Raw genomic sequence first — 12,385 nt, forward strand, 5'->3', positions numbered from 1 at the left:
GTATGCATGTATGTATGTGGTCTCTCTCTTTATCTTGACCCCAGAAAGGACAAGCCCCTTTCAAATAGTTGTTCTTAGTTGGAATCTTATTTAGGATTAGGAGCCATGTAAATATTTTGATTTTCTTCGAACACATTAACTTCCTTGCATTTTGTAGTATTCGAAGGGCGTTTAGGTTCATAGTGGTGTTTTCTCTTAATAAATTATATGCTGATTTAATATTCAATTCCCCTTTGGGTTAAGATTCCACATTAACACATCTTCTTCCCTAACACACTTTAAGTAGCCTTTGTTAGAATTTCTTTTCATTATGCATAGTGTAAATTCATGTAATATGCAATGCAGGGTAAAGATATGAATTAACATCAGGATAAAGATATGAATTAACATTATATAATCAAATTTAACTTTGATTGGATAAGACAGGACTATAGACCTTTTTTTTATCATGTAATCCTTGTTTTGTTGTTTATTTAGTAATACATCTTCTTTTGTTAAATACATCAAATTTAACTTTTTATGGGTTTGCACCAAAACCAAGGCAAGTCTTGGTTTTATATAATATTAATTAGTGTAAAAACATGTTTTATACATGTATGCAACTAAATATTAATCATATATATATATTATATTTAGATTTAACTTTTATAATTTACACAGAACCCAAGACAAAGGATTGTAGATGTAGTATATGGATATAGATAAAGAGATATAGTAACTTTTTTACTATATCTCTTTATTATTGTTACTTATTCTATATCCATATACTAGCTAAGTGCCATTAGGCACCAATGTAAAATTGAAAATTCTCCCTTGGAGCAAGATATCCAAAAAATTAATTGAGCTTGTGGGGGTATTGTCTTTAATTAAAGATCAAGACTGTTTGGTTTGCATCATAATCTATCAAGCTGTCAAAAATAATTGGGAAAGCTATTTTCAATGCGTAAAGATCAAAAGCTTCATTGATACCAAATGGAAAAAAAAATGTCGTTTTCATTCTTTTGAACAGACCAAAAGGCAGTGCCAAACACCATCTAAGACACACAAGTACAACTGTTGCAATAGTAGTTTTGTTAAAAATGGTCCAAGTGGGTTCGGTTTTGTTGTAAGAGACCATAATTAATGGTTCCTTGTTGTTTGGTTATCAAAATCCCCTGAATATGCTGAACTATATGCAATTCGTGAGTGCTATGTTTTGGCTGTTGAACTTGGGCTTCTATCTGACTATTGAAAGTGATTCAAAGTCTATAGTGAATATATGCCAATTCACAGTAAATCATTTGATCTCTCTGTTGATGCTTGGCATTTGTTACGGGATATCTTTAAGGAAAAATTTCTGATTAGTACCTTGTACTTTGGGCCTAGTGCCACTTTGGTTCCCGAACTTTAAAACATGACAATTCAGTACCCGAACTTTTAAAATGTGTCAATTCAGTACCTGTCATTAACCAATCCATTAAGCAGCCATTCAGTGACATTTGAAAAGATACAAATGCCCTTTAAGTGTTATCTAATTTTTTTTTATCAACCATCCATATGTTGATAACAAATGAATAGTCTCAAATCCTTGCCTCAAATATTAAAAAAAGTTGGAGTTATGTCTCAGTGGGCATTTTGGTGACCCCAACTTTCTTGAACAGAAGAGGCAAGGATTTGTGACTATTCATTTGTTGTCAACGTTTGGATGGTTGATAAAGAGAATTAGATGACACTTGAAGGGTATTTGTGTCTTTTCAAATGACACATAACGTCTGGTTAATGGCAAGTACTAGATTGGCACATTTTGAAAGTTTGGATGCTAAATTGTCACGTTTTAAAGTTCGGGGACCAAAATGGCACTAGACCCAAAGTACAGGGTACTAATCCGGAATTTTCTCTATCTTTAATCTGAGTAGTGGTAATTAAGTTTAACTTGTAGGTTGTTAACTCTTACATCAAAAGGTTTGTTGGGTCTTTCAGGTTCTTGGGCTTCTCCTCCGAATACAAATGATCAGACTCCTTACCGTAAAATGTATGTGTTTTTTAATTGGGATTTGCTACTCACACCTACCTCACATCTCTTGCCCACAAGAATACCCACAACAAATTACCTCTATGCATTGGAAACATTTCCTCATGCATAATACCATGTAGGTGGATAAGATGTTTTCCATGTGTGGCTGCCATATTATGTGGGTAGATGTGGGCAGGAGATCAGGGACTCTTTGTGAGAAGTTGATTTGAACTTGTGTTTTTCATAGAATGGAGGGGTAAGGATCTACTACCAATAAAACACTCCCAACACTGTCCCAACATGCCATTACAGCTATACATTGAGAATATCTCTCTTGTCATTCATGAAGAGATATTCTTGATGTATGAATGATTGGTTGGGATGTTGTTGGGACCAAGGTTCAAAAAATTGGCATGAACCTGTCCATATCGGTCGATATGTATCGTATCGGGAGCACCCCGATATACCCTTATAGAGGGTGTATCGAGGTTTTGACCGATTCAAAGGATGGAGGAACCTTAAACCGGCCCCTGAATCGAATTTGAAAAAAATAAAAAAAAAGTACCAATACTGCCGGATACATCCCTACTGTGTATTGGGCATATTGATATTTAGAACCTTGGTTGGGACTGTGTAATGGTAACCGGTCCGAACTCTGAACAGAGGATTCTACAAAAACGGGGGTAATATATCCCAAAAATCAGAAAAGACAACAAGAGAAAGAGGTAAAAGAAGATAAGAAACATCCACACATACAAGAAATGTCATTTTAATCACAATAAAATTGGCCCACTGTAGCCACACGTTAGGAACATCTCCCTTATCGTCATGGAGAGATGTTCCCGACTGCAATGGTTGGTTGGAATAATGTTGGAAGCTGAGATTTATGGTGTTGGATTATATTGCTAGAGTATTGCTGGATCACCTGCTAACAAAATACATTCCAACAACTTATCAACGTTATCTAACACCGCACATCTCGTACCTGCGTGTTAGAGAAAATTGATAGGGTGTTGGAACGTGTTTGCTGGCATGACATCCCAACTCTCCTACAATTAGGAAAGATAATGAAAAAAAAGGCAAAGGAGACAAAAAAAACGTCCCAACCAGATAAAGAAAAGCCAGTTTTAATCATAAAATGTTGGCCCACGTAAAGAATAAGGTGGTATTTTATATATAAAATAACATAAATATTTCTTTCATCATTGAGCTTGGATTCAAGGAAAAATCTCTGGCTCTCAGACTGGAATTATCTCCGAAGAGAATATGTTGAAGCTCCGATCCAGGTGGGTTTAGGATTCCGCTATACTTTTCCTTCTACTGGTTCTTGTTCTTGGTTCCTTTTGGTATTTATGTTGAATATTTTCTTTGATATCTGGATAAATGAAAGGAAACTACTTTGATTTAGTGAGACATGAGCAGATGTTTTTAGTTCTCCAGCTTCTATGAAAGCTCAATCATACATGTACAAGAGAGAATTGATCTTCTTCCTCTTTCCTTCTGCTCGAACTGTTTACTTACTTGAAGCTTGTATCTGTCTTACGTTGTTGGAACGTGGAAGAGTAGAAATTTCTTCAATCTAAGAAATCTGGCTGCTGAGAGCATCAAAAGAGGTTTCTCGACGCAGTCAGGAAGGTTTGTTCATCGGATACTCCAACCACTCCGTTTTTATAATTTATTTTCTTTTGTCTCCGAACACCTGCCCAGGCTGGAATGGCACCCACCGACCGCCGGCACCTCCCTATAGTCTACAACCGTTGGATTGGGACCTTTCAATCGTATCTATCGATCGCAGTCTGTGCAGTGTAGCCGGCGGGTGCCCCCAGGTAGAACCGTGCAGGGCGGACCCCGACATGCAGATTCCACCTGAAATGCGTGGGGAAGACCGAAATTTCTAAGCTGATTGTGATGGTGGGCAGTCAGTCCATTCACCTCTTCATGCCGTTGATCTGACGCGTTCAGTGTCACAGCAGGTTGGAAGGCAAGGTTGCATTGATCACCGGAGCAGCGAGAGGCATTGGAAAGGCAACGGCGACAGAATTCATAAAAAATGGGGCCAAAGTAGTGATCGCGGACATCCGACGCCAACTTGGCCAAGATGCAGCAGTGGAGCTTGGACCCAACGCGACCTTCGTCTCTTGCGATGTTACCCGAGAATCGGATATCTCCGATGCCGTGGATTTTACCATCTCAAAACACGGTTGTCTTGACATCATGTACAACAATGCCGGGATCGCCGGGAACACTCCTCCCAGCATCGTAGACCTCGACATGACGGAATTTGACCGGATCATGAGCATCAATGTACGGGGCGTTGTCGCCGGGATAAAGCACGCAGCTCGAGTCATGATACCTCGCCGTTCTGGCTGCATCCTTTGCACCGGGAGCGTCACGGCGTTGATGGGTGGGTTGTCGCCACCCTCATACTCCATTTCTAAGGGCGCCGTCGTTGGGATCGTCAAATCAGTTGCGTCCGAGATGTGCAAGTATGGCATTCGGGTTAATTGCATCTCGCCGTTCGCCATTCCGACCCCGTTTGTGATGGAAGAAATGGTCAAGATGTTTCCCGGCGTTGATGAACAGCGCCTTGTGGAGATGGTTCAGGGTCCCGGAGAGTTGGCCGGGGCCAACTGTGAAGCTGAAGACATTGCAAATGCCGCACTGTACCTTGCCTCTGATGATGCCAAATACGTGAGCGGCCATAATCTGGTGGTGGATGGAGGCTTCACCTCCATCAAGAGACTTGGGTTCCCGGAACCGGATCAAGTGAAGTGAAATCTGGTCGTTTAATTGACAGGTTGTGTGACCGATTGTAGCTGTTTGGGTAGATTCAAATGAATGAACAAAACATTTCAACTGTCAGCCAGCAATATTACTTGCTAGATGCTACAACCCGTTCAGGAGAGCTTCTTGGTTTGGATTGGGCTGTTACAAAGAAGTGGTTCATGTTGAGCATCTGCATTTCAGATAAGCTACTCGCAGTGGATTCATGTATATTACTCACTCAAGTGGCGTTCAGAACACTGATTTGGGCTTTCCGTATTTTCAACAAGCACAGCTTCTGCACTTAAACATTGTGTTAATTGAGCTGCAGTGGAGAAACTTCTCCGAGTAGCTTCATATTTGAGCAGTGGTGGTTTGGGCGTTCAGAAAACACAGTTTCTGGCATTCCTACAAAGGGCCCAGCTCGGTATGCCAGAAGCCGCATCTTGAAAGCCCTCCCAAACGGGCACTATATCAATATTGCTTTAGGGACGCCCAAACAGCTGAACTTCAGCATCTGTAATTCATACCTAGTTAGTAGATGTGGATCACATGACAACGAGACGGACACCATAGTTTCATAGAATGAAGTGGTTACAGATCTAATTGGTTCTCCTTTCGATAACAACAATGAAACGGGCTCATTTCCCAAACATTATTTCATAAGATGATATGAAAAATGGTCATTCCCCAAATAATAACTGAAATGATAAATTGGATGGTACAACAAAATAAACAGTTCTTGTACAACCAGAAATCAAGTTAGGCAACTGCAACTTGAATAGGGGTGTGCTGCAGGCTCGTAATGGGTAAAACAAACAGAACTCCTTCAGGCATATGTTGCCATGATTTCTCTAAATAGTTGCTTCGGTGCTGCAATTGGACAGAGAGAAAATACAAGAATAAGGGTGTGTACCAAAAGAAAGAAAACATAAGGCAGGATAGATAGAGAAAGCTCCTAAGAAAATTTTAGGCTTATAGCAGGGTTTTCTTATCCATCTTACCAGGCAACCCAGTGAATTTTTCATATTGTTCATATGCCTGCCTGATGAACATCTCCAGCCCAGTAACAATAGTTACTCCAGATTCTTCTGCTTCCCGTAGGAGCCTGGTGATTTTTGGTGTGTAAACAGCATCAAAAACTAGGGAGTAGGAGCTCAGAGCTTTCTGCAAAAAAAAACAGAACGTCATTTACTTCTTTATCACAAACTGGAGGATAGAATCCCTTCCTTGTGTAAAGAAATTACATGTTTTCCAATAAGAGGGTAACCTCTATAACCAAAGATACACTACAAGGTAAAATGATTTTATTTTTGTTAAAACTGTTTTTTCAATGTTTTCTAGGCCTTGAAGACCGTTCCATGTTGAAGTAGGAAGGATGAGAATTTATCTTAATCATGGATGGTAGAAACCAATCCCTTCAAATAAACTCCCTTTTCTGTTTTAGTTATAAGTAGATGCAGGAAAAAGGAAAAAAGTTGAATTAAAATCAGTACCAATGATGAAACATGATGTATCATGGAAAAGATATGTTTGGTGTGGGGGCAACCTTAGGTATAGGTGTCTCGTCAACTTTTGGCTGCATTCCAATAGATGTTGTATTTGCAAGGATCATCCCATTCTCTGGATGGAAATCACCTAGTTCATCAAGAGACAAGGCATCTCCTCCAACCATATCAGCAAGTTCTTTGGCTCGACCTTTCAATCAGAAGGATAAAGAATAATGAGTCATGACAAGAACTATCATGCTATGTAATTTGAAGCATAGAATTAGAGACCCATTAGAACGTTACATCTAGCAACATTTGAAAAAAGCTAATACTTGGCACTTAAGTATTATATATCACATAGAAAGAAATTTATTTTTGAAGAATATTGCTTCATAATGCTTCTAAATTAAGAACATTCTAAAACCACATTTTGTAATAAAAATGACGTTCAATATGTACATTAGCAGTTCGTTCATTTATGTCAAATAAACAATGAGAGAGAAAAAAGTCACATAGAATTGTTTCCCAAGAATTCATGGAGTTATCTGCCAAAGACGAATCCTTTCAGTAGCAATGTTGTCAAAAAATCTTGCGCTTTACGACATGACTCACACTTTGAATCATGAATCTTAAGGGTTTCGATTTGAATCTTATATATGAATTCTTTTCTCCAAAAATGTTATGATTTTTGTTTGATTCCTACAATTTGATTCATAAATCTTACAATTTATAGGACTCCTACGATCCACTATTCAAATAAACTTAATTAAGAATTAGTTCTCTAGTTTGTCATTCTTTGGTTTGTATTTACTTTTATCCAAGGAGACTTGTTTTATAGCCCTTACTAGAAAATGATTATTTATGTCATTTAAGACTATTGAGTTTATTTTTCATCATATGTAAGTTAAATAGCCATTGCTTGCAGATTATTTGAATTTGGAGTCAAACTTGGTTATATCATCTTAGGCTTCTATTGTACATGGTAAATTCTACTGCTTTAGGTACATATATGGTAGATATGGATTAAAAATGGGTAAAATCATTTTCCTACATACATACCTATGGCAAATATGGTAGATATGGAAAATCTCTAGTCAGCTGAAGCTAGAAATGGACTATTTTTAGTCAAATATTTCTACAAGGTTTTGTGAAGGTCAATTGGAGAAAATGTAGAATTTTAAGGCATCTGAGGAAACCCTATCCCCCCAAGGGTGGAAGCTTTTGCTTGGGTAGTGGCAATAGATGGCATTTTGACATTAAACCATCTTCAAAACAGAGGTTTTCACCTAGCTAGCAGATGCTACCTCTGTGAGAATGCTGAGGAGAATGTCTATCATTTGCTTGTTGACTGTCTCTTCTCCAAGTTCATTTGGGGCCTTTTCTTTGGGCTCTTCAAGTCTGATAGGTGGTCTCCCAATTCTGTGGAGGAGATTTTCTCCAAGTGGCCAATGGTAAGGGGAAATGTCAAGGCAAAGATTGCCCGTAGCTGCATTCCTTTTGCTGTTTGTTAGGAAGTCTGGAAAGAAAGAAATAGAAGAATATTTGAAGAGAAGGCTTTGATCAAGGGGGCATATCACATTACCATGTGAGAAAAGAATTATGAACTAGGTTCTCATTTCCAGAGTTGGAAGGAGTCACAAAAGAAGACCTTGGTTCTGATTTTTTAAACATTCTGGAGTTGGCTTAAATGCTTAATAGTTTCCCTTTTGTTTGGTTTATGTATTTCTCTTTTCTTCTTTTCAACGTCTCCTCTATGTTTTGTTTCACTCTCCTTGTAGCTTTTTTTTTCTAGTGATATCTCATCACTATCAGATGCACTTCTCTATTATTAATAAATTTTCTTTTTTATTTATTACAAAAAATATGTACTTTTATTATATTTATATTTAATTTTTTAACAAATTTGTAAATTTACGATATGATTCATGATTCAATTCAATTCAACTTTCTGTACGATTTACGATATGATTACGATTTTTAGAACATTGTTCAGTAGTATTGGCCATTTACCCCCCTTCCCTTAACATTTTCTCAAGTGGTCATGCTAGAGGCATAAACATCATAGATAACTGAGATAAGATGATAATCTTCCATGAAGTGAAAAATATCTAAGACAGTGAAAGCATACTTAAATGTTTATACTTAAAGTCTAATTTGCCAGATTGAGCTGTTTGTATATATGCACTTGCCCTATATTCTGTATCTAGATGTATGATCCTTTTCTATTATTATTATTATTATTGTTATTATTATTATTATTATTATTATTATTATTACACTTTTTATTACTGATAAAAGAAGAAAAGAAAGTTGACATGAGAGCTTCAATCAAATTACAACTTCACCTTCCTTAAGAAATCAGGATGGGAGGATCTAGGATCTCCAAAAATCATTCATAGATACACCATTGAATTCCTTGGTTGCTAGGGCCCATGAATTGGCAAGGGAAGATCCAATCCATTGGAATTTCAAAGGGGGTTGCTTTGTGTGCCAATCCCAACAATCTCAAGAAAAATTGCCATAGCTTCCTTGTTATCATGCCATAAAAGAAAAAAAGCTACTAACAAATTTCCTTTCCATGTATGTATATATATTCATGTATAAATCCACAGGTTCCCTTTTCTTTTCCCTTTAAATTGTCACAAGAGTTGATTTTTATGCATGCAGCTTCCCACACAAAGAAGTAACTTTGGGATGAAGAGAAGGAAACAGAGTTTCTTAACTGGAAACAACACCATTTGAAAGGTCAATGACGATGTGACTCAGAAGTAGAGAAACAGCAAGAAGGATGGCAGCACGAAAAGAAATGTATATCTCTTCAAGTGTCAAAGAGGGAGGCAACTTCCTCAAGCTTGACAGTCAAAAAATTTAGTTGTATATAACAAAATAACAATGTCATATCAGAGAACACTAAGAATAAACAGAATGGGGGTAATCAATCTTTGTACCATAATGTGGAGTTAGGTACACATTGCTAGCCTAACAAGCACTTTGCACACTGCACATATCATTCTTTTGTCATAACTAATAAAGTTTCAAAGTCATTATTTCAGGGAATGCTAAAAGAAAATAAGGCACACAAACTCTTACTGTAAGTGCGATTGGCAATTACAACTCTTGCTCCCTTTTCTTTTGCACCATAGGCAAGTGCCTTACCAGCACCGCCTGCTCCAATGACTATGAAGAGTTTTCCAGCTAAAGGTGAAGCAATTGTATTGTGCATATCATGTAAACCTGCAAAAAGAAAAGAGTGAGCTCCAAAACACCTTCAAACAAAACATTTTAAAAAAAGCCTTGATAATGTACACATGTTAAAAACCTCTTAGTCCATCCTCAATAGCTGAAATAGCACCAGCATAGTCAGTATTGTAACCAGATAATTTTCCATCATTTGATCTCCTAATAATCGTATTAACAGCTCCTATGGACTGCAAGGTTTGATAAAGAAGATAAACCAGTTGGACATGATTTTAGAAAGACAAAACAGATTTGCCATTAAGATTGAATCAATTTGAACAAGCTACTGATAGTTTACCAAAAAATCTATAAGCTCAAAAGATCAATTACCTTGGCAACTGGATGAACCTCATCACAGCGTTTAAGTGCATCTTCTTTGTGAGGAATTGTACAACTGCAATTCAAAATAAAGTATTATCTTCAAAAGCAAGTCCATCGTGTGAGTATAGATAATGAAATATGTGCATCATGTAAAATACATATAAAATGAAGTAACAGAACCCAAGCCAAATACCTCAGTTACTTGAATTAATAACCCATCAGAAAAGCTACAGTGTCAAAACCAAAACAATCCACCAAGGTCGGGATTGTGCCAAAGGAAGCCTAACTCCTAAAAAATTCACCCCCCCCAAAAAAAAGTAAAGAAGAAATTACTATGAATTTGTGAACTATAATTCATATTAAGGTCTTTGGTGTGAGGATATTGGACCTGAATCCGAAAAAATCAGGGGAAGAGTAGACATCAAAAAATTTTGCAACATCATCTACCAATAAGGGCATATAAACACCGTTAAAACTGGCCGCCTTAAATGCTGCATTGAACAGAAAAGGCCCTTTGCTGTGACTCACAGGCTTCCCAAGAAGTCCATATATTTTTGTATCAGGTCCCAACTGTCTGAAGTTGTATAAGTCCAACAAATCTTTGATTGTTGGCTGCCCAGGAGCTGATATTTTTCCAGCCTCAAGTGTACCAAAAGTGAGATATCCACCAAACTTGGGGCAAAGTATCCGTGACATCAAACCTCTTTCGCCCATAACCAGCCCTATTATTGGAACCTGAAATTTCAATGTTGTGTCATACTGGAAAAGAACTTTAATAATGTAAATTGGCATATAAATATGCCAAGAAGTTTAATTGGATCTTCAAGAGAAACACAGAAATCATATAGATCTGTACCTTCTATCATTAATAAATTTTCTTCAAAAGAAACACAGAAATCGTAAGTTCTGTGGTTCCATAGAAGTTGTAGTGAAGACTTACAGTAGAACATATATATTTTTTTGTTTAAAAAATAAATGTTGCAAACCAAATCACTGTTATAGACAAAAACGAATCAACAATAATGCAACTAGATTTTACACAACAATCTAAGTAGTGTTGCATGGGAATGTATAAAGGGATCAGAATTCAACATGTGTCCAGGAGTTTGATTTGGTACGTCAAAAAGGACTCAACAGGCATGTCTATAGAAAAGTATAAACTATCAAAATAGTCCTTACTTCTTTTCAATTAGAACATTATAAACCCATAGAAAAAGGTCAAAAATCACTATTATTTAATAAAGTTTTATAGGAAAATAGTATCCATTGTGTGCATTAGGAATCAATGTACTGTCAGAATGTACATATGTCCAACATGGCACTTCATCCATTTAGGAGTCCATGCAACACTGAATCCAAGTCTTGAGCAGATTTCTGCAATAGGCCATGTTGACAGTTGTTTATGTACTCAGGTTTAGTACCACAAGGGTACTGTTGTAATTTCTCTCCTGTTTATATTGTACGACTGGACCAGTATAAATAATAATTCTTTCATTCGCCCCCAATGTTCTGGAGGGCTTTCAGTCCACTCGACTCACCTCTCTTCTCTCTTCTCCTCTCCTCTCTTCTCTTGCTCTTGCTCAACATGGTATCAGAGCAAGTCGTCCAGGCCTGAAGGGTGGTGTCAAGAAAACTGCTGTAGCATCCAGTTCGACCCAGGAGTTATAGTGACTTTTTATCTCCCAGAGCTGTCTCCAATCGAACTCCTAATCTGGTGTAATCAGTTCGACCCAGAAGTTACAGAGTTTTTTCATCTTCCAGCCCAAAAATTGCACCTCTTGTCTGCTCGACTGTAGAGAGACTATTGTTTGAGGTTTGTAGAGGGTGTTCTGTTTTTCAGAAAGACTATCATCTGAAACTAAAAGAGGTACTAGTCATCTTCTGTTCGGCTGCCTATTGTTTGAGGTTCGTAGAAGGAGTTCTGGCTTACAGGGAGACTATCATCTGAAACTAAAAGAGGTACTATCATCCTTGTCTGTTCGGCTGCCTATTGTTTGATGAACTGTTCGGCTGCCCTACTGTTGTCTGTTCAGCTGCCTATTGTTTGATGAACTGTTCGGCTGCCCTACTGTTGAGTGCCTGTATCCTTAACAAAGTAACTGTATTCAACTCTTTTCTTGGTATTGTGGACTGTTGATTGTCTGTTCAGCCGATTGATTGTCTGCTCAATATTAATCTTATTGATTGACTATTCAGCTACCCTGTTGATCTCCTCGACTGGTTGGCTATCAGGCCTACTAATTAGGTCATTCAGACCTGTTCTTGTACTGCAACAGCAGTGTTCAGACTTGTTTCAGTGAAACCGTAGGTCAGAAGGACCTGTTTCAGTACTGCAACAGCAGTGTTCAGTTTTTTGTTTGTTCTCAGTGAAACTGTAGGTCAGAAGGACCTGTTCTTGTACTGCAACAGCAGTGTTCTGTTTTTTTCCTCTCAGTGAAACCGGATGTCAGAAGGACCTATTTCTGCAATAGCCTTGTACGGCTGTACTCTTTTGGTTGTTGTTTCGTTTTTTATTCTGATATCATGGGCAGTGAAGATTCAGCCACATCTGGAGTTTCCTCAATGCTGAATGGAATGGGTG

At 37.7% G+C, this 12,385-nt stretch overlaps 2 protein-coding genes across 9 annotated transcripts in view; one reads left to right on the top strand and one right to left on the bottom strand.

The window, feature by feature from the left end:
* Positions 1 to 972: 972 nt before the first annotated feature.
* On the top strand, positions 973 to 5,041 carry LOC104588430 (NAD(P)-binding Rossmann-fold superfamily protein). Of its 5 annotated transcripts, none has more exons than XM_010246359.3 (3): positions 3,131 to 3,279; positions 3,521 to 3,628; positions 3,964 to 5,041. In XM_010246359.3, exons 1-3 carry the CDS (start codon positions 3,260 to 3,262, stop codon positions 4,766 to 4,768), a joined length of 933 nt encoding a protein of 310 aa, XP_010244661.1. In that variant the 5' UTR covers positions 3,131 to 3,259; the 3' UTR covers positions 4,769 to 5,041. The 5 variants fall into 5 exon arrangements, with proteins under 5 accessions (XP_010244665.1, XP_010244661.1, XP_010244662.1 ...); XM_010246360.3 differs by having other exon boundaries at positions 3,132 to 3,279; positions 3,967 to 5,041; XM_010246361.3 differs by having other exon boundaries at positions 3,184 to 3,279; positions 3,560 to 3,628.
* A 291-nt stretch (positions 5,042 to 5,332) lies between these two features.
* MEE32 (dehydroquinate dehydratase, putative / shikimate dehydrogenase) overlaps positions 5,333 to 12,385 on the bottom strand; it is a 55,206-nt gene continuing 48,153 nt past the window's right edge. For all 4 annotated transcript variants that reach the window (XM_088899931.1, XM_088899930.1, XM_088899933.1 and 1 more), the window contains 7 exons: positions 10,193 to 10,539; positions 9,814 to 9,877; positions 9,566 to 9,674; positions 9,337 to 9,480; positions 6,306 to 6,454; positions 5,761 to 5,923; positions 5,333 to 5,629 (listed from right to left, as the gene is read on the bottom strand). In XM_088899931.1, the coding sequence (XP_088756057.1) occupies positions 5,586 to 5,629; positions 5,761 to 5,923; positions 6,306 to 6,454; positions 9,337 to 9,480; positions 9,566 to 9,674; positions 9,814 to 9,877; positions 10,193 to 10,539 (1,020 nt within the window). In that variant the 3' untranslated portion in view covers positions 5,333 to 5,585. The remainder of the gene's footprint in view (positions 5,630 to 5,760; positions 5,924 to 6,305; positions 6,455 to 9,336; positions 9,481 to 9,565; positions 9,675 to 9,813; positions 9,878 to 10,192; positions 10,540 to 12,385) is intronic.

This window comes from Nelumbo nucifera, chromosome 3 (genome assembly GCF_055504915.1).
Source record: "Nelumbo nucifera cultivar China Antique chromosome 3, China Antique-T2T, whole genome shotgun sequence".
Taxonomy (NCBI): domain Eukaryota; kingdom Viridiplantae; phylum Streptophyta; class Magnoliopsida; order Proteales; family Nelumbonaceae; genus Nelumbo; species Nelumbo nucifera.